General features: G+C 56.0%; 2 protein-coding genes across 18 annotated transcripts in view; one reads left to right on the top strand and one right to left on the bottom strand.

The window, feature by feature from the left end:
• Window positions 1-21,356, top strand: part of GCC1 (GRIP and coiled-coil domain containing 1) — a 52,843-nt gene that overhangs the window by 19,503 nt on the left and 11,984 nt on the right. Inside the window, exons 2-12 of one of the 13 annotated variants that reach the window (XM_038374308.2) lie at window positions 3,011-3,054; window positions 4,974-5,037; window positions 6,241-6,396; window positions 10,280-10,378; window positions 11,203-11,258; window positions 11,774-11,899; window positions 12,449-12,491; window positions 13,088-13,168; window positions 14,400-14,553; window positions 15,337-15,407; window positions 16,493-18,071. In XM_038374308.2, the coding sequence (XP_038230236.1) occupies window positions 3,011-3,054; window positions 4,974-5,037; window positions 6,241-6,396; window positions 10,280-10,378; window positions 11,203-11,258; window positions 11,774-11,899; window positions 12,449-12,491; window positions 13,088-13,168; window positions 14,400-14,553; window positions 15,337-15,407; window positions 16,493-16,648 (1,050 nt within the window). In that variant the 3' untranslated portion in view covers window positions 16,649-18,071. Of the gene's footprint in view, window positions 1-3,010; window positions 3,055-4,973; window positions 5,038-6,240; window positions 6,397-10,279; window positions 10,379-11,132; window positions 12,379-12,448; window positions 12,492-13,087; window positions 13,169-14,399; window positions 15,471-16,492; window positions 18,072-21,356 lie in introns of those variants that run through there. The other 12 variants (XM_043500101.1, XM_043500047.1, XM_043500062.1 and 9 more) reach the window with 12 other exon arrangements.
• Window positions 18,717-21,356, bottom strand: part of DENND6B (DENN domain containing 6B) — a 46,361-nt gene continuing 43,721 nt past the window's right edge. For all 5 annotated transcript variants that reach the window (XM_043500116.1, XM_043500119.1, XM_038374271.2 and 2 more), the window contains one exon: window positions 18,717-21,103. In XM_043500116.1, coding sequence (XP_043356051.1) covers window positions 20,981-21,103 — 123 coding nt within the window. In that variant the 3' untranslated portion in view covers window positions 18,717-20,980. The remainder of the gene's footprint in view (window positions 21,104-21,356) is intronic.

Genomic DNA, 21,356 nt, shown 5'->3' with positions numbered 1-21,356 from the left:
AAATTACCTGACTGACCGGGAGAAGAAAGACTTGCTCATGAAAGCTTATGCTCAAATAAATTTGTTAGTCTCCAAGGTGCCACAAGTACTCCTGTTCTTTTCGCAGATACAGACTAACACGGCTGCTATTCTGAAACTTGCTCATTGCTGTTCGCACAGAGAGCACACCCAATCAGCCAGTGAATTCTGTTAAGCAAGAGAAATCAGGGTTTGATCTTTCAGGACAAGGAGGAAAGAGAGACCTTAATTTTGCAAAGGAAAGCCACAGGTTAACCCTAAAATCCCAAATCCCTAATGGTATTGAGCCAGAGGTGTGGCATGACAAAAATGATTGTAAATGGACACTTGCAATGAATGTGTTGTTATTGCTAATGTTGATTTTTTGTAACTAATGTGTTGCTAATACCAAGAATTGTAAAAATATAAAATGTGCCTAATATTTTGGAAAACCCCTTAAGAGTGATACCTAAGAACACACTTTGTTAAAAGACCTTGTGATGCAGATGCATCTGAAGAAGTGAGGTTTTTACCCATGAAAGCTTATGCTCAAATAAATCTATTAGTCTTTAAGGTGCCACCAGATTCCTAGATGTTTCACAGTTAGTGGCTGTAACCAGTCTTGGAACTTTTCACAGGAGAAAAGACATTCCAGACTTGAAGTACTGTGCAAAAAGGGAAACTGAGGCACGCTGCCATATTGCTTTCACGGGTAAATACTAAGATTCCTGTACTATGAACAACATTAATATCTTCATTAACTTGATATTAATTGTGTTCCAAACATTTACCAGAGCTTGTATGGATAAAGTAGCTATGTTCTTTAGCTCTTGGCAAGAGACATACAGGAACCCTGCTGCAATCCAATATTGTTCTAACCAAGTTTTACCTTGAGTTTGTAAAGAGATTCAATCATGTTATTGAACATGACTTTGATAAACCATTTCCGTTATACACCAATACTTGCTGTAGTGAGACAGAACACAGGATGGGGAGCTCTTGGGATGCAATCAGTGATGTTTGTCATCCGTTCCTGCATCAATTTTGCATGGGGGGGGTGATGTTATTGAGGTGAACTATGACCATATAGGCCATTGTTGTGACCAGGATCCTGTAGTGGCACCAAATCTTGTACAAAGGAGGTCAAGTAAGGTTATGATGATGCTATCTGTATGCATGTATCATTTTTGTATTTAAAGTTATAAGTAGTGGCTCTATACTGTCTGTATACAAAGTTGTGCTATGCTTCTGGGTGACACCCCAGACAAGTTGGCGTCAGCACTGTCTAGCCTGCTTGATGGCCCATTAAGGACCATCAGCTATACAACTGCCTGACCCATTGATAGAAGGCAGATACACCTTGTGACTCAGCAAGGAAAGCAGGGACATGCCTATGGACAGAACTCTGAGGCTTTCAAGCCATGGCTGGGCAGCTTGTATTTGAGACAAAGAAAGCACAAGCCACATGCCAGAGGATATAAAAGGCCCTGGAAACCCCTCCATTTTGTCTTCAATCCTGCTTCTTACTTCTGGAGGAACCTTGCTACAAACTGAAGCTCTGAACAAAGGACTGAACGACCCATCCCAGCTGGGGATGTTCTCCAGAGACTTGATTTGAACCTGCAGTTTATTCCATCACTGCTACAAGCCTGAACCAAGAACTTTGCCATTCCTGTATGGAATTGATTCCATTTCACCAATTCTAGCTCTCATCTATATTTTTTTCTTTTTTAAAATCTAAAGGTTTATTTATATTCTAAAGGATTGGCAACAGCGTGATTTGTGAGTAAGATCTGACTTGTATATTGACCTGGGTCTGGAGCTTGGTCCTTTGGGATCAAGAGAACCTTTTTTCTTTTACTGGGGCATTGGTTTTCATAATCATTCATCCCCATAACGAGTGGCACTGGTGGTGATATTGGGAAACTGGAGTGTCTAAGGGAATTGCTTATGTGACGTATGGGTAGCCAGTGGGGTGAAACTGAAGTCCTCTGTCTAGCTGGTTTGGTTTGCCTTAGAAGTGGAGAGACCCCAGCCTTAGGCTGTGATTGCCCTGCTCAAAGCAGTTTGTCCTGAATTGATATTCTCCATCGTGTCCTGCCAGAGGCAGCATCGTTACAATCATCAGATCGGTTTTTCCCAGGCCTGCTGATAATAGCAAAGCATCAGGCACCAATACTATCTATTCCTCCTTGTGCTGTGTCCAAGGAGAGTCTGGGAGAAGTCACCATGTTTCTCTCAAACAGCTCCTGGAGCTGGTTGAAAAATACCAAATGATGCCTTGTGTGAGCTCCAGATTTAAAAATCAACCCTACAAAAGCCTTGTTTTCTAAGCCATTATTGGTGTAAAACAAACCAAACCCCCAAACAAAACCAGTTCTTCCTCTTCCGCCCCCCCCCCCAAACCATCAGGTTTATTTTTATGCCAAGAACTCAAGGCTTTATTGAAAAAAAAAATTGATTCTACCCACCCAACCAGAATTGGTTTTTTAATTCTGTCTGAAAACCCATTTTCCATCAGATACCTTAGCCTGCTCCATGGGCAGCATTGCAAGCCAGCTGGTGAGCGTCCTTGCCCGCAGCAACGCATGCCCTAGCATGGGCTCTTTGCACGCAGCTTGTAACACGCACTGCTCCCTGCCTGTGCTGTTAAACCAAGGTCTTTCCTGCTTAATTTCTAGTGTGTCCCTGATGGAAGTTAGAGCCCCTTCCTCCCCTCCCCGCACTTCCCTGTCTCCGGCTGTTTACACTGCTGAGCTGAATGGAGCCTGCCCAGGGTTCAATGTCTTGCTCTGTTCCACTGACAAACAGCTGGCTCAGCTGGGGCAAGTTCCCTGCTGGTAACCTGGCAGGGAGGGTGGAGGGCCCTCGGGCGGGGATGTGCTGTTGCCAGGCTCAGGCAGGGCCCCCACGGAGCAGTGGGGGGCAGAGCCTCCGCTTGCATTGGGGAGGAATTGAATCAAGACCACGGGACTCCTGATTAACCCTTTGTCATCTCCCTTTCTCCTTTTAGATCTTTGTGCTGACTTGCGTCTACCTGGTGGCCTTATCTCTGAGGTGGGTCCAGTTACCTGAGGTCTGTCCCAAGACCTGCTGGGGTCAGGATAGACAGAGGCCAATGTGGATGTGCTTTGCTCATGGTCAGTTGCCAAGCTCTTTCCCCTGGTAGCCCCATGCAGCTGCTGCCTCCCTTCTGTAGGAAGATAACGTAAGAGCTCTGATATCTGTGTCATCAAGGCCTCTGCTCTTATCCCTACACTAGGGACGCATGCAGGACAGAGCCAATTCTGGGGGGTGCTCTCAGGTAGCCAGGCAGTGCCAGTGTAGGTCCCAGGCCACAGTGATACCTGGGGTCTGACCGCAGGGTACCACCAGAGCAGACCCTGGGTGCTCCTGCATCCAGCTTGCAAAGGTCATTGGGGATGCATTATCCCCAGCCCCAGGGTTTTGCCCTTCATCCTGTCCACAGCGGGAGGGAACTGTGGAATCCACCTTTCCTTCTGGAGACCACCATGTCCCCTAACATCCCAGGGCCCCTCTCTCCGGTAAGTGAGCAGCCTACACAGTCATGAGCTGCCAAAATCTTAACAACCAGTTCCCTCCTCACCCCACGAGGGGGTCGTGGCCCGCCCCTGCCCCCCGGGACTCCTGCCCTGCCCCCACCCTTGGGACTCCTTCCCCATGCAACCTCCCACATTCCTTGACCCCCTCCCCCCCCAGAACCCCTGCCTCATCCAGCCCTGTCCCCTGACTGCCCCCAGAATCGGCAACCCACCTCACCCTGCCCCTAAGAGCCAGAGGGACTTGCCGGGGGGCGAGGTGGGGAATCCCAGTGGTGCTTACCTGGGGCAGCTCCCAGGAAGCATCCGGCAGGTCCCTCTGGCTCCTAGGGGTGGGGTAGCTTAGCTAGGGGGGCAGCAGGGGGAGCGGCCGCTCCCCCACTGATCACATCAAAAGAGGCGCCTTAGGCACCGACTCCCTGGGTGCTCCGGGGCTGGAGCACCCACGGGTAGAATTTGGTGGGTGCAGAGCCCACACCGGCAGCTCCCCACCCCACGCTCGGCCCCAGCTCACCTCACCTCCGCTCCGCCTCCACCTCCTCCCCTGAACGCGCCGACCCGCTCTGCTTCCCCGCCCGCCCCCCCGGCTTCCCGTGGATCAGCTGATTCGTGGGAAGCCGGCGGGGGGCGGAAAAGCAGAGTGGGGCGGCGCGTTCATGGGAGGAGGTGGAGGCGGAGCGGAGGTGAGCTGGAGTGGGGAGCTGCCGATGGGTGCTCTGCACCCACCAAATTTTCCCTGTGGGTGCTCCAGCCCCAGAGCACCGACGGAGTCGGCGCCTAAGGGGCTACTTTTGGCCCATTGTTAAATTTAGAAGCCCTTTTAGAACCGGTTGTCCCTTGTGGGACAACAACCGGCTCCCGCGAACCCGTGCAAACTGGCTCCAGCTCACCACTGAGCCTACAGCAGGGCTCGTGTCAAGGCTGCTGGGGCATGAATCCACTAGCAGGAGGCAGCAGGAAGCCACCCCCCTCAGTGCTTTTCCGTTGCCACACACCAGCTCCTTTCCAATCCCCACTGTCCTGTGGCTCTTCTCTGTGCAGTCTAGGAACCAGCGTGAGCCCCACTGCAACAGGGAGCGCTGGCACCCGGACTCCGGCACCCCAGGGTGACCAGGATGGAGAGACGATGGGATGTTACGGGCTGGGAGGCAGGAGGGTTTGGGACTCCGATCCTTTTCCCAGCTCGGAAACCAGCTGCTGGTGACTCACACAAGTGCCTTGCACTTCAGATATCCCAGCTGGGAGACTGGATGCAAAGCGGGGACCTCCCCAAGACCCAGATCCTGTGTCTGAGCCCAGGCTCAAGGAGAGATTACAGGGGATGTTAGCTGTGCTGTGTGCAGATTAATGGGTAGATACCATGCACGGCTGGCCGTGTGCAACGGAGACTAACAGTTGCCTGTATTTCCATTTCAGCCTCGTCGGCAGCAGCTCGGTCCTTGCTGTATCCACCCTCAGGAGGAGATGCTTCCATAGCCAGGTCTGTTGCAGACTTGAGACTCCCTGGATTTTTAGAGAATTGGAGAGTGTGCGATCTCACGGAGCTTTTCAGCCCAAGGGTTTTTAATCCTGCCCCATAATAGTCTATCCTAATCCTGTGGCCAGGTCACCACAGCCCTGGCCAACCCAGGAATACCCATTTCTTTAGTTCTGTGTTTCTTGGTGTTTAGCTGGAGCAGCTGTGGGTCATGGGAAAACCCCATAATTCATGGGGTTTTCAGTGCCCCTGCTGCCCAGCTACATGGGTACATCCTGACACCAGACAGAAGCTGGTCTGATGTATCTCTGCAGGGGACTCAGTTAGGTGGCAGCTTCTAAGGACAGTCTTCAGAGATCAGTAATGGCCCCATCATACACCCAGTCCGTTTGAGTCAGGGAAAGGAGGAGTGGGGCAACAACTGCACTAGGCTGGCCCTGCCCCATGGCCTGGTTTGCTTTGAGTGCTCATTGGTTGCTGGAATTACGGTTTGGCTGCAGCACCTAATCCATGCCAGCTCTCCTTGGCCTGTTCCTCCCCCCTCCAGGCACAGGGGTGGCATGAGGATGGGGCACAAGTGGGAAGAGACGGGGTTTTAGGAAGAGTGTTGCATGTATTGGTGGCAGTGGGGATATGGGAGGAGGCAGGGCTGAGCTGTGCGGAGGGAGACTCATGCAGCAGCAGCCATGTTTGAGGAGCCTCCTCTCGCTTGGCAGCAGCACTTCTGTATTGGAGATACTGGATGGGTGGGCTGCAGGGAGGCCGCAGATCCTCTGGTGACAGCAGGCAGGGCGGAGGCCGAGTGAGATGGGGCAGCCTCTTGGTGACGTGCCTCCATCACCGTCGAACGGGCGCATGGATGCAGCAGCAAAGCTCAGCTCACCTCACTGTTTCCAAAGGCTCTCCGTTCTTATCCTGCTCCCTGACTGGAGAGGAGCCCCCCTCCCACGCCTCCAGGCCCTGCCTCCATCTCTGGGCTCTGGGTGCCCCAGTGCTCTTCTCAGGCCAGGAGGACATCCCATTCAGGGGAGGGCAGAGGAGCGTGTCCATGCTGCTCTGGGCCACACACCATGCAGAACAAAGGAGACCAATGGGTGCGGAGGGGGAGGGGGAGGGAGGCAGGCGTGTACCAGAGGGGGCTGGGGAAAAGAGGGCTACTCCCTGCTGGTAGCATCTTCCCTAACTAACCTTGTTGCCCCCCCACAGCTGCTCCCCCTCTTCCTGCTCTCCCTGGCAGACTTCCTGGCTGCTTTGGTGCTGATCATCACGGCTGCCATCCAGCTCCTTCCAGCCCAACTCTTTGTCCTGGCTTACGAGTTCTGCCCCTACGGCCTGATGCTGGCCATGGTGAGCACAGACGAGGTGCGATTGCACGTGGGCAGACATGCAGGCTGGGCTGGTGGTGATTGTGCCCTGCTTGAAAGTTGCTGCTGCAGCTGTTTCTCTGGAAGCTGCACCCTCCAGTATAGCTGCAGATTGCGACTGTTCGCGCAGATGAGCCCTGGAGTGGGTGGGTGGGTGTGTCATGCTGTCTATGCACGTGGTGTGGTGAGCTGTGCTCTCTACTCTGGGGATATTTGAGCCCTAACAGGTCCCTCTTTCAGGGGCCAGTCCAGGATTGTTCCCAGGTAGGGGTCACAAGGATGGAGATTCAGCCCCTGCCCTGAGGAGATGCAGCCTCATGCTTCTTACTGCCAGGGAGCCATTCCTGATATTTAGCCTGATCCTTCCCTCTCTGGGTTCCTCTCATCACACCTCGCTCCATGCTCACATCACACTAAATAACCGCTCGGACCCTGGGGCCTGAACTGGAGAGCCCAACTCCACCGCTGTGGGTCTGGCTTTTCAGAAGGTGCCGCATGCCTGCGCCCTCCACTGACTTCCTTGGGCACCGAGCACTCGGCAGCTCTGGAAATTTGGCCCCAGGTGCCTGAGCTCGAGCACCCTGGAACTGAACTATCCTTGGACTTTGTGCCCTTCAGTTGCCTGCAGGTTACATCCCTTGTCCCCAGTCATTGCTTGGCCAAGCAAAACCGATTCCACTTCTGATCTCCCCACATGAGTCCATCCCTCCTGCCTCCATCGGTTTCTGCTTCTCTTCCCTGAACTCCCTCCAGCTGATGTCCCTTGCTAGCGACATGGCGCTCAGCATTGAAAGTGCTCCTCCACGTGGGTGTAGCCCTCCCTTCTCTGGGAGGCGAGGCCTCGGGCTCCCCAGCCCAGACATTCATCAGTTTCTGCTGCCATGTCGCACTATGGCTTCAGTCTGATTCACTGGCTATTAGCACACACCCCCACTAAGAAGTGTTAGGCCCTAGGACAAACCTGTTAGCCAGACCCCCTTTCAGCCAGAGCTGCTTCCTCCATTTCTCTCTCCAGGGATCTGGGTTTGGTGTTATGTTGCCCAGGCAGATTTGAGGCATTTTCATCCCCCAGCAGAATCTCATGTGCTTTTCTGCCCATGTCTCACCCCTCTCCCAAATCTTGGTTGTGGTTTCTCTGTCCTCACTGGGACTTACAAGTCCTCCCTGTTTAATACAAGCTGCAGCTTTAATGAACATGTAGCTTACTCGCCATCCCAGCTCACTGGGGTAGATGTGAAATGAGAGAATAGCAGTCCCTGTAGAACTCACTTGCCATCTTGATACACAACCATTTATTGTTACCCTTTTGTAACAGGTTCTTACCTGCTTGAGAGCAGATTACTGCCTCACTTTCCCCTCTCTTGCCCCTGGCCTGCAGTCTCCCTCGGTGGATGGGGTGATTTGGTGCTTTTGACCATCTGGACAACACAAGAAGTCCTCCTGGGTGGGAAGACAAGTCTAAACACACCTCAGCCCTTCACCCTTCCCGGGTGGAGCACTCACCTGTGTCCCAGGGTGATATAGCTGAGCTCCCTCCCTGGGCTTTACGGCTCCAGAGCCCTGCCCTGTTGATGCCAGTAGATGTGGGGTTTCCTTCTGCCTTTATTGACAACACTGGCCTGGGGCCCGGGCCTCTTTCACAGCCCCTCCTGTGTGGTGTGTCCAGCCCCTTGCTTGCTCTCTCCTACTCCACCTGCCTGCAGGGCCTCTGGCTTTGAGTCCCATTCAGCTCTTTATAGAGCCCTGGCATGCCAGCCACAAGATCCCCCTGGGACCCAACAACCACCCAAAACGCCTTAACGGGCCAGCTCCAGTAATGGCGACTGATGGGCCCGGCTCTCAAAGGGGCCAGCCTGCTCTGGTCCTGGGTTGAAGGTCTTCCGGACAGTTTTGAGTGACCATTGTAACGATGCTGGCTCTGATGGGGCACAACTGAGAGTGCCAATTCAGGCCAAATTACTTAAAGCAGGGCAGTTACAGCCCCAGGCTGGGGTTCCTTTGCACACCAAGGCAAACCAAACCAGCCAAACAGAGAAGACTTTGGTTTTACCCCACTGGCTAACCACAAGTCACACAAGCAATTCCCTTAGACGCTCCAGTTTCACCACCAGTACCATTCATTATGGGGATGAATGGTTATAACAACCAATACCCCAGTAAAAGAAAAAGGGTTCTCTCAATCCCAAAGGACCAAGCCCCAGACCCAGGTCAATATACAAATCGGATCTTACCCACAAATCACGCTGTTGCCAATCCTTTAGAATCTAAAATCTAAAGGTTTATTCATAAAAGGAAAAAAATATAGATGAGAGCTAGAAGTGGAGAAATGGAATCAGTGACATACAGTCATGGCAAAGTTCTTGGTTCAGGCTTGTAGCAGTGATGGAATAAACTGCAGGTTCAAATCAAGTCTCTGGAGAACAGCTGGGATGGGTCATTCAGTCCTTTGTTCAGAGCTTCAGTTTGTAGCAGTGTCTCTCCAGAGGCAGGAAGCAGGATTGAAGCCCAGATGGAAATGAGGCATTAGCCTTTTATAGTCTCTTGCCATGTAGTCTCTGCTTTCTTTGTCCCAAGGACAGGATGTCCAGCACATGGCCTGGAAAACCCTCATAGTTCTGTCCATAGGCAGGTCCCTGCACACCTTGCTGAGTCCCAAGGCGTGTCTGCCTTCTCTCAATGGATCAATTGTATAGTTGATGGTCCTTAATGGGCCAGGGCCATCAAGCCAGCTAGGCAGAGCTGACACCAGCTTGTCTGGGGTGTCACCCAGAAGCATAGCATAAGTTTGAAATACAGACAGCATAGAACCAATATTCATAACTTCAATACAAAAATGATATACATATACAGATAGCATAATTATAACCAGCCAATCATAACCTTGTCTTATACACCTCACACGACAACCTCTGTACAATATTTGCTGCAAATATATAACAGTGATTGCAAGAGTGATCTATATGGTTACAAATTCTGTCAATAACATTACAGCCATGTCTTTTCCAAGCCAGTTTGAGCCAATTGCTCAATTAACATTTCAGGAGACACGGTCGCATATGGGTTACTACAGTCCAGACACGTGACACTTGCTGCACTACTGCCCTTTGCACCGGGGTGGTAGCGATCAGCCCCCACTGCTCCCATAGATCCGGGGGAAGAACTGTGTTTTCTGAGCCAGTTGTGAATGCTAAGCCTGAGCCCACCTGGATCCTCTTAGCTAACCTGTGGGCGGGGGACTTGGGTACATGGTCATGGGTTATTAGAGTAGCCAGGGACCACTGAGTGGCTCTGCCTGTTGGCTACTGGAGGAATGTTCTGTGCCACTGCCTGCCACGATCCAGCTCTGCAACTGTGAGCGTGTGTAACCCGCTCGTCAGAGCGTCATGTGGCCGCGTCTTGCCTGGGCCGCGCTGGACAGGAATCTCCTATGGGCCCAGTTCCGGAGCCTGGCTGTTTGGGGTGGGTGGCAGTGACTCGTGCTTTCAGCTCTGGATGGCCCCGGTTCGAACCCATGTGTGTCAGCCCAGATGGCCACCATCAGGCCCTGCTGTGCAGTATGGCTGGAAAGCCACGAGGGAGGCCCCAGTAAGTGGCGGGAGCCTTTGCAGGGGTGGATGTGGTGAGGGAGGGGGGCGCAAGGTTCATGCCCACGTGCTGGTTCCTTTCCCTGCCTCACGCTGGAACTGTGGTGGTGTCGTTACCAGGCTGGTTCATGCTCAGATCCCCTGGGGTTACTGGGGGCAGCGCTGATAGCAGGACCCTGGGCCTGGGGACGCAGGACAGGCTAGTGGGAATGAGGGCCCAGCGGGGTGCCTGGCTCGCCCAGAAGCCAGCAGGTGGGATTGTCGCTGGGTCTGACCCTCAGCTTCTCTCTTGCCCAGATGTTCTATGCTATCTCCTTCCTGATGGTCATTGTCTATGCCTACGAGGTGAACCGCACCATCCGTGGCTGGAGAGTGACGCACATGACAGCTCTGCAGGTAGGGGCTGACCAGGCCTTCCTCCCCCATCCTGCTGGAATGCCGGAGGCGGTCCTCTCCCACCGGGCACAACCAGGCCAGGGGCCAGCTGGAGCTGCTGGTGCCAGCTTCTCAGAAGAACAGACAGACACCACAGGGGGGTCAGAGAGACAGATGGGCGGGAGAGTTACACCACATGCATCCAGGCAGGAACAGGCCATGCTGTGAGCATCCCTCAGACTTGCCAGCCCCTGGCCCTGGCCTGAGGAGATTGGGGGATGGTGCTGTGGTCACCCCACCCACACCTTGGCAGGGGAGGAAAGGGAGCAGGATGGGCCACAAGTTCCCAGCCAGGTTGATCAGCAGCGAGTAGGTCTCAGTGTTCTCTAGCTGGCAGCGGGTTACCTTGGAGCCCTGGCTAGTAGTGGGTGTTGTGTCAATGGGACGCTAATGGTGGCAAGAGGATGTCTGGGGCAGCCTGTTCCCTATTCTACCATATGTGTATTGTGAATGTGATGCCCACATCCCCGTGCCCAGCACCCGGCTAGCCCTCTGGGCACATGGGAGCCTGGGCTGCTCTGAGAATGGCCAGCCTGAGAGCGAGTGATTCAGAAATGCACCCACACGAGTGCAGAGCTGCAGCTTTTGGGATCCCCGCTCGTCCCCTCCGACGTGGTTTGAACGCCACTGTTGAGGGCTGCACGTTCCTGCGAGTCCCATGGGACATTGGGCCACGTCCCTGGACCTGGCGCAGCGCTAAACACTCCCGTTTCAGTACCCAGAACCCACCTCTAGCCCTGTGGCGAGGCTGCAGCCCTTCCTGACCCAGCTCTTCTTCGCTGCAGGAGAGGCGCAGGTGCGCGGAGAGGGTGCAGCACTGCCTGCCCTACACCCTGGCCTGGTAGGTGCTGCCCCACTGGGTTTCTGTGCCTGTGGGGTTGGGTTGGTCCAAAGCTGCTCGCCCTAAGCCCCCTCACGGCCCATCAGTCCGGTGAGTGGTGACCACTGCGGGGCAATGGCAGAGCCTGCGTGACACCTGCCCGCGCTGTCTGGCTCTGGCCAGGATCACCTGCCTCGGGGAGGCAGCAGGCTGTCCTGGCTTTCAGCTCCAGGCTAGGGAGTCCTGCATTCCCGTCCTGGCTCTGCCATGGCCATGCAGCCTGGCCTGGGGAAAGGGACCAGCATAAGCCAGCTCCAGTCTGACTAGTAACTGCAGCAATCTGGGCCCCCGGGTACCCATCGCTACCGTGGGGTCAGAAGTGCTGCCCTGGCTCAGGGTGGGGAGCCCCAGCTGGGATGTGCTGCCACCTTTGCAACCCGGAGGCAGGCAGAGCCTTCCCAATGCACGGGGTGACTCCCTGCAGCAAGTCTAGGCTCTCGCGTTTTCCGTTCCCCTCCCCGTTTGTCTCTGGCAAGGCTGCTCCCCGCTCTCATGTTCCTGGGCCAGCTGCTGCGGAGAGACGTCGCTCCCACGGCCGTTGAACCCAGCGTGCCCCGTACGGCCAACCGCTCCCGAGGGGCCTACAGCCTGTACTGCTCCAGGTAGCGCTTCGGTCCATTCACAGCAGCCGCCGGCCCCTTCTCCCCTCCAGCAGCCTGAGCCTCCCCCAGGAGGAGTTGGGCTGCCTCTTGTGCGGAACTAGGCCGTGCTCTCTGGGGCCGGGACGGTTACCCCGGCTGCGTGCAGAAGTGAGCAGGCCCAGTTGATAATGATCCTGAGCCAAGGGTGGTGACGCTAGCCCCGAGTCCTGCCCTGCCAGCAAATGCAGGGCTCCCTGAGTCCCATCCCACAGCCCTGTGGGGTGGAGCCCAGCAGCAGGGCGCCCAACTCCCCTGGGCCTGCTGCGACAGCTGCCGGAAGAGCTGGTCAGCTGCTGGCGCCGAACTTGGCCAGCCAGCGGCTCCTGGCAGCATCAGCAAGTGCCCTGGCGAGAGGTGCCCGGAACCCAGGAGCTGAGCAAGGCCCTGCTCTCTGGGGCACGGTGCCAGCACACGGTCTCCACCACTGTGATGTGAGCTCCCCCTTGCCGAGGGGAACATGCGAGATAAGGTGCTGGGAGCGGCGCCACTGACACCGCAACGTTCTTTCAGCTGCCTGGTCCTCATCCACCGCGCGCAGGACGTCTGCTATACGGTGAGAGCTCCCCGGCCTCTGCTTCCTCCACCGCCCTTTTCCTGGGCAGCTCCCAGCGGCCCCAAAGCTTTAGCCTGGCTCAAAAGCTCTCCCAAGCAGCAGCTGCCCTCCAATCTCCCGTTTCCAGCCACGGGCACCATTGCTCGTGGCTGTTACCCTCCTGCCAGGGCTGGGGCTTGCTGGGTAACCAATACACATTGCTTCTCCTCCCGTCCGCCCCGCCATGATACCCCTGGGGCAGCTCCCGCTACCCCGGCTGCCACCTAGGAATAAAGGGAAGATGGAGCTGAGAGTCTGTCTGGAACGGCCGCTGAGCAATGGCTGGGGACCAGGGAGGATGGAGGGCGGAAGGGGCCAGGGCTAATGCCCCAGCAGGGTTCTCTGTTAAGAACTGAAACTTCAGCTCCTATACGAGAGGGTGCCCTGCTTTGTGTCTGCAAAGCACCTGGTGCAGCCTGGAGCCGTGCAGGCTCAAGTACCCACCGCTCGCGGCCACAAACAGTAAAACAAGGTGCCTGGGCGGGGGAGGGACTGCTGGGGGGGGCAGCATCCTGCCCCAAGCAGCCACCTCACGTCGCTTTTCCTTTGTCTCCCAGTACACAGGAGGGAAGGACACTGGCCTGGAGATGAAAATCATCTTCTTCCTGTACCTGCTGCTGGTGCTCACCTGCTGCACAGTGAGCACACAAGCGGGTTGGGGCCTGGAGTGGCAGCAAGTGGCCTGGGGTTCACAGCCCAGAGCCCCCGGGCAGGGGTGGGGAGTGAGGGGGCGGGCATGTAGTGAACAGCGCCGGGGCAGGCGGCGAGGGGGCAAGCGCGTGGTGAACGGCGCCGGGGCGGGCGGCGAGGGGGCGAGCGTGTGGTGAACGGCGCCGAGGTGGGCGGTGAGCGCATGGTGAACGGGGCGGGGAGCGAGGAGGTGTGCGCGTGGTGAACGGGGCGGGGAGCGAGGGGGTGTGCGCGTGGTGAACACTCTGGGGGCGGGTGGCAAAGGGCGTGTGCGTGGTGAACGGAGCCGGGGCGGGTGGCAAGGGGCGTGTGCGTGGTGAACGGAGCCGAGGCGTGCGGTGAGGGGGCATGCACATGGTGAACGGTGCCGAGGCGGGCGGCGAGGGGGCACGTGTGTGGTGAATGGCGAGGGGGCGAGCGCGTGGTGAATGCTGTGGGGGCGGAGAGCGAGGGGGCGTGCGCGTGGTGAACGGTGCCGGGGCGGGTGGCATGGGGGCGTGCGCGTGGTGAACGCCGTGGGGGTGGGTGGCGAGGGAGTGTGCCATGGTGAATGGTGCCGGGGCGGGTGGCGAGGGAGCGTGCACGTGGTGAACGCCGTGGGGGCAGGTGGCGAGGGGGTGGGCATGTGGTGAACGGTGCCGGGGCGTGCGGCGAGGGGGCGTGCACATGGTTAGCACCGTGGGGGTGGGTGGCGAGGGGGTGTGCACGTGGTGAATGGCGCCAGGGTGGGAGGCGAGAGGGTGTGCGAGTGGTGAACGCTGTGGGGGCGGGCGGCGAGGGGGTGTGCGCGTGGTGAGCGCCATGGGGGTAGGGGACGTGCGTATTGTGAATGCCGTGGGGGCGGGTGGCGAGCGCATGGTGAACGGCGCCGGGGCGTGCGCGTGGTGAATGGCGCCGGGGCATGTAGCGAGGGCGCGTGCGCGTGGTGAACGCTGTGGTGGTGTGCGGCGAGGGCGTGTGCACGTGGTGAACGGCGCCAGGGCATGTAGCGAGGGCGCGTGCACGTGGTGAACGGCGCCGGGGCATGTAGCGAGGGCGCGGGCACGTGGTGAACGCTGTGGTGGTGTGCGGCGAGGGCATGTGCGCGTGGTGAACGGCGCCGGGGCGGGCGGCGAGGGGGCGTGCGCGTGGTGAACGGCGCCGGGGCGGGCGCGTGGTGAACGGCGCTGTCTCTGTCAGTTTTTGTACTGCCGGGTGAAACTCTGGTGCAGGAGGAACAATGAGGGGCGGTTGCTGAACATGGAGAACGGCGGCTTCGCCCGCAGGAACATCCAAAGCGTTTGCAAAATTTCTCGCTCCTTCCAGCTGGTTTTCCTGATCTGCTGGACGCCAGGTGAGTGGCTGCTACTGGAGCAAGAGTGGTGTCTGGCCCTCTCTTCTTTCAGCACCATGATCCCTTCACACTGCAATCAAGTGCCAACACACGGCTTCCCCCACCGCCCTCCTGGCCAACATTCGGTCCCAGCCTTTTCTCCGCTGCCCTGTGGGATCCCGGCGTCGGGACAGATGTGTGTCCGGGGACAGGCTGAGCAGCAGGAGTCAGGCTGGCTATAGCAACGTGCTCGCAGTGATCCTGGGTCTGGCTGAGCCAGGCTGGGGGGAGGAGGAGGAGGAGGAGGGTCAGGCCTCCAGGTATGGCCTCTGTGCCTGTGTTGTTTTGTGCTTTAAGCATCACGTTTGAAGTCTCTGGCTCCCCTAGAAGCACAGAACTCCAACTCCTGGGTTGGCTCGGCTCCTCCTCCCCTGCTAGACCAGTTGAATCCCATACGTCAGCGGGTGTGACTCTTTCAGAAGAGCCCTTAGAGGCCAATGTTTCCTCTCCCCACTGCAGGCTGCCTGGCTCCCGCGTTGGAAGGGGCTGCATGTTGGCAGTGAAGCTGTTTGTGTACAGAAGTGCTGGTAGAGCACATGGGGACCCATCCTCGGGGGAAAGGGGCTGGACAAACATCAGATGAGGCTTAGGGCCTGGCCAGCAGGGGCAAAGGCAGCAGCACTTTGAGGGCTGAGCATTAAAGGCAGGGGCAAAAGTAAATGGCAAGAGAAACTAGGGATGAAATGTGGGTGAGAGGGACGAGCAGCATAAAGCCGGGATGCCACATTCCTTTTCTGTCCACAGCCTTCCTGCTCAGCATCCTCTCCTTCACCAGCATCAAGCCCGCCTCCATCTTTGCACTTCATGTTGCCATGGTAAGGATCGGAAGTCTCTTCAGCCTGACAGGCAGGTGCTGCCGCTACTTAGATGGCGAGCTCGTTAGGGAAAGGACGGTCTTTGGATTAGTTTTGAACAGGCCTAGCATGATGGGGCTGTGACTGGGGACCTCTGAATGCTACCACCAGACAAGTACTGGGAGTGCAGAATGATCAATGGCCAGACTAAAGGGAGGGAAGTCAAACAGCATGCAGACGGCAGGGGTGGGTTCGGTTTCAGCTCCCTTGATGCCTGTGCACTCACTGGGTGGGTATGTGCTTCCTCTGTGTGCGTGTGTAGCACTCAGGAGCAGACGAGGCAGGGTCTTCTCTGCTAGTGTAACCCACACACCTCCTGGGTGTGGTGTTCTGTCCCATCTAGTGGCACCAAGACCACTTAGAGAGAGTGAAATGAGTCTGTTCTACTGCCTTAGGTAACAGGCAGTTGGCTTTTAGCTTATGCTGTAGAGGCTCATGCGCTAAGCTCCAGAGGTCCCCGGTTCGATCCTGCCCGCTGACGACTGGGTCTGTCGGTGTCACCCTAGGCAGTGCGTGGGTGGAGGGGGGAGGTATTGGTCCATGAAATAAACCATCTCCAAGGGTCAGACAAGCTCTGCTGGTGCTGCCAAAATGTAAATAAATGGCCTCGGGAAATACAGGCCACCGGCTCGAGGGGCGTGATTCCATGCCCATCTCAGCTCAGCACCTTTGCTCTTTCCTGCTGCAGGGCTGGTGGCTGCGCTGCCTCTCGTCTGCCAGAGCTAGGCAGAGCTTTTTCTCCTGGCTTTCAATGGAAAGTCTTTTGCTAACCCTGCCCGTGGGAGGCCGTGTCAGTCTTGCTCTCCTTGGAATCCTGCCTGTGACAGGAGGAGGCTCGTCTGTTTCCATCTCCCCATTGTCAGTTGGTTACGCAGTCATCTAACTTCCCACTTTCCGTCATCGACTCCATGTTTGGAGAGGAGCTGCCTGTCTCTCCCCAGACAGGGAGGCTGCAGAGCAGAGGGCAATGGCCCTGCTGTGCAGACATGGCACAGTTGCAGGTGGTGTTGATGAAAGCGCTGCTCTCACTTCTCCCTCTCTTGCAGGCCCTGACCATGTCCCTCCAAGGGCTCCTGCACAGTTTGGTCTATGGCTGGCTGCGGCAGAACTTCCGCCAGGAGGCTCTGGGGGAGACACTCCCCTTGAGATACTACTCCGGCCTCAAAGCCTTCTACGATGAATCGTTTGGTGTTGAGTGCTAGGAGAGTGCCTGCATTGTTCTCTGCTGTTCACTGGGCCCCAAGTCTGCAGCAGCTGCTGTGCGTTTCATAGGAGCACTACACATCCTCTCTCCTCACAGGGGTCTGTTCCCCATGGACATTGCACCAGGCAATGTTTAGGTAATAAGGAATCAGCCCTGTACTGAGTCTGTGGTGCAGCCTTCCTGGAAAACAGGGACCTGTTGCAGTAGGGTCTGCCCTGATTGCACCACCCTTCTGGATTATGAGAAATGACTTTGCAAACACAGACTTATAGCCACACCTGTGTCTGGCAGCAACCCAGGCGGGAGAGGCCCCTGCTTAGTCAAAGCAGCAAAATCATTAGCAACTGTTGTGTGACCAACTGTGGTTTGCTTAAGGGCAGTTAACGGCTCCAAGGGAGAAGAAGCCAAGACCTCACTTAAATTCCCTCCCCTATACCCTGCTGTCCTTCCCTCATCTCCAAAGTAGCTTCTGCAAAAGGCTGGGAGCGTCAGCCTCCCCCATGGGGACCGTGGGGCTGCTGCAGGTCTCCATGAGAGGGAAGGGAGCTTGAAGGAACCATGTCTATCACTACTATAAGGCCATAGGATTTAGGATAGAAGCTCTGTGGAGCAGGGACTCCCTTCTCTTGCAGAATTGATTTATTCTGGCGCTTAGGAGCCCCGGCCATAGAGCAGGCCCTTGTCTGTGCCAGGCACTGTACCCCAGGTCTGTGTGTGGTCACAGCCTGGGCACTCTCAGGATCTGTATTAATCTTAATTGTGGCTGGCCAGAGGAGGCAGTAGACCTTGCTTGGCCCTCAATTGCCATCTCTTGAGAATAAAAAACCTTACCCTTTCTTCCCAAGCTGGCTTCACCTGTATTACCTCCCCCAGCTCCCTCTGAATGCTCCACGTGTAATGTGGAGCATTGCTTTTTATGGCAGAGCACCTCTGGAGCCTCACCAGGGTCCAAAGGCGGATGCTTAGCCACTCCTCATCCTTCCTGCTACTGGGTAAAACAAAACCCATGCCAAGAGCCTTTTCTGCCGGGGTGAAGGGGTTCTTGCCTAATGCCCCAGAATGAAAACAGCTGGAGCAGCTGTAACCTCTCTGAACGCTACAGCCACATCTGGCTTTGAAGGAGTCAGGCCTAACCCACATAGCAAACCAGCCCCATTTGCCCAAATATTTATCTGTGTGCTGTAATGCCACCTTTCCATTAATTTCCACCCAAACCCCTAGAACCTGTAATGCAGACAAGTTTACTCATGGGGGAATTCTGCACCACTGCACATGCCCAGAATTTATGTCCCCCGCCCCCCACAGATTTCTTTGCTTCCCTGCAGAAAAATTTTTCTTTGTGATGGGAAAGCAAAGAGAAGCCACAAGAGCAGTCATGTGACCCTCCCCAGCAGTATGTTGTGGATGCCCAGGGCAGCCAGCAGAGAATTAAATCACTGTGGGTCAGAGGGTGGGACTGGGGAAGACTGGGCCAGGCTCAGCTGCTAGTCCCAGCTGGGGTGGGGAGGACAGGACTTCCTCTTCCCCTGCACAGCATCCAGGGCTAGGTCAGACCCACCCCCAGATTTCTCCCCTGGCTGCAGGAAGTTCTGTAAACCCCCCCTTCTTTCCCCCTACTTCCTGCACCCATCACTCCTCAGCTGCAGGGGGATGGATCCCTGTACAGGGAACTACTCCCGCTTGAATCCTCACCCCCCTGCTGAGCCCCACTCCACCTGCACCTAGACCCCCATCCCACTGAGCCCCAACCACCTTCATCTGGACCCCCCTGCAGAGTCCCATTACCATTGCACAGAGAAGCCCTCCAACAAGCCCCTGTGCAACCAGATTCTCCCCTGAGATGCCCCCACCCAGAACCCACATCTGGATCCCTTCGAACTTGGACCCTGCCTTGCTGAGCCAGTGAGCCCACACTTTGCATGGAGGGTCAGGGCCCTAAGGTGTTTCTGGGGCAGGCCTAGTCCTTGTGTTGTCAGGGTTGGGTGCAGCCTTGCTGCTGAGTCTGTCCCCCAGGGGTGGGGTGATCTGCCACCTCTGTGCAGCCAGTGGCCTGTGTTCCCCAATACCATAGTGGAGCCTCCACATTTATTTGACAAGTAAAATCTGGAGAATTTTAAAATATCCTGCGCCGAATGCCCTCAGGAGAAAGACAAGGGAGGACAAAATGAATTGTAAGAGCCAGAGACACAATCCAACCCTTTGCAGCATGCGAAGGCACAGAATCCAGGCTGCTCTTCAGCGGAGGGGGAAGAAGCTGAGTTCTCTAGGTGTCTCGCCGTTCCCCTGGGCAATTTCATGCTGGCTTACGAGAAGAGGCTAGCTGGAGATGACAAGAGAGCTAGCGCCCGGGGTTATTCTTACTCCAAGCACAGTGTGCAGAAAATGCCCATTTCTTTTCAGAACAAAGCTCAGCCCATCCCACTGAGACTCCAAGACAAGAGGCCGTTTTTTAAGCTAACATTTACTACTATATGGCAGCGATTTAAGTCCCTCATGTGGGCACTGCACAGTTACCACACACACATCTCTATATAGAGCATACACTATACAGACTGGGCTTTGTCACTAAGGAGCAGTTTACAGAGTAACTTACTGCATGGGGGGCCCTGCCCACCTGCTTCTCCAGCCAGGGAGCCAGGGCAGGGCAGCGCAGCCACGAAGGAGGGCTAAGGGCTGCAGCTAACGCTCACTACCAGGACTACTGCTGCCCTGCTTTCTTCTAGAGTACGTGCAGCAGGGGATGGAGAAACCATCCCCCCAGACGCGGGGGCAGAGAGAGATGGGAGGATTCCGGCATTTGTACTTTACTGACCCCTCCATGTAAATGAGAGACAGCTCAATGGAGGGCAGAGTGTGCTGCAGAAAACACCACCTCCTCCCCATCACTGCCCCCCTTGTCCCCGCTCCCTGTACACACAGCTCACAGGACGCCTTTGTGCAAGGTCTTGGCTGACACCCAGACTATCCCTACTGTGCAAGAGGTTCCATTCTAGGCCTGTACTGGGGAAGCAGCGCAGGGGCCCCACCTGCCAGGTTTTCCCCAAGGCCCATTGAGCCTGGGGCACACTTAGTCCATGAGAAGAATGCTCCAGGCCCTGCTCAGAGTGGCAGAGGGTGAAGCACGAGGGCCTGGTACTGGCTCTCAGAGGGCAGCCCTGGGGGTGAGTTAAATCAGCGTTCAGAGAGCCTGGAGAAACACTGCTCTGAAAAGAGGGGGAGGCTGCAGTCAGTTGTTTTAGCGCTGGTAGAAAAGCCAGCCCATCATTCATTCATCCTTACAAGTGTGTGCAGCCCTTCCCCTTTTGCTCCTCACCGCCCCCCAGAACTAACAGAGACAGCAGTACCAGAGTCCTCTGATGCTGTGGGTAATGAGAGCACAATGGATTCCAGGCTGCCTGTACAAGTATATGCACCAAGCTCCATACCCACAAGGGAGCCAGCGCTGTGCCAGCGCCCATTAGGGTGGGTAATGCAGGCTCTAAGCAGTGGTGCACTGTGTCCTGCCTGATGGGCAAGGGAGCTGAGATTCTGTAGGACAGAAACGCTCCTCATTAGACATTCTCTGGTCAGATCCCTCCCTGCACAGGAGAATGCTCCCTTCTCTCTCACACTCCGAGCTCCAGAACCCCAGCAGGGTGTGCTCAGAGCTCCAGCCTGTCCAACACACACTGCTCTGGAGAGGTCCGCTCCTTCCAGCAGCCACTTCTCCCCTTTATCTTGCCTTCAGCTCCACTAACAATTCACTAGGTCCTTGACTGCTCTCTCCAGTAATGGGTCAGCCCAGTGCGGGGATAGTGGTGGATTTTCCACATCCCCTGTGGGAAGGGGGCTGGAATCACAAGATTAGCGAGAGCGTCAGGTTTCTCCTGCAGGCTCTGTGCATAAACCCCATACACAGAGTGTTCCTGTCTCTACAGCTGGGACCATGACAAGTGGGCATGATGGACATGTACATATCAATGGGCCTAGCATGAGGCAAGGATGGGGATTTCTGTGTTGGTTCTACACAGCCTTCCATATGGGACTGGACCCTGGCTGCCTCCCTCTGCCACACTGATGGCCACACAGAGCTCTCCTCCTCCAGCTCCTCCGGGAGAGCAGGGCTGGACAGAAAACATTTGTGCACAGAAAGAGTTCACCTTCCTGCCATCAATTCCACCCTGTGCTCAGGACTCGAACTCAGGTGCACTGGCAGGCAGAATCCAGGTCATCGTGATGCTGGATCAAGGCAGAAGTTTCTTCCTCAAATCTGACTGCAGCTACCTGCAGCTCTGAAGGAGACGCTGTGAATGGGGAGTCCCTTCCCAGCAGAGCCCTGGTGCTGGGTGGTTCAGTGATGGTGCAGCACAGTCTGGAGATCCTCAGGTAGGGAACCAATAATGGTCTCAATGTAAAGGCCCACTCGCTGCAGCGTTTCCTCCTTCACAGGGAGGTGATGACACCTGGCTCTGATCTGGGGGGAGGGAAGGAGAGGAGGGGAAACTTTTAATACAGACTCCAAGTATCCCCCTTCTGCTTGTGCCATTAACTCGCCTTACCCGGGAAGATATAGCAGTGCCCTGAGCAGTGCTGCCCTGTGGAGATGGTTTGAGATCCAAGGGTGGGGGTGAGAAGAGCAGGACTGTAGGGTCCTTTTTCTAGCATATTAAGAGAGGCTCACACCTTCCTGGCTGACTTTGTACACCATTCAGCAGAGTGGAACAGCA

Source organism: Dermochelys coriacea, chromosome 1, assembly GCF_009764565.3.
Source record: "Dermochelys coriacea isolate rDerCor1 chromosome 1, rDerCor1.pri.v4, whole genome shotgun sequence".
Classification (NCBI taxonomy): domain Eukaryota; kingdom Metazoa; phylum Chordata; order Testudines; family Dermochelyidae; genus Dermochelys; species Dermochelys coriacea.
This window is presented reverse-complemented; position numbering and strand designations above follow the sequence as displayed.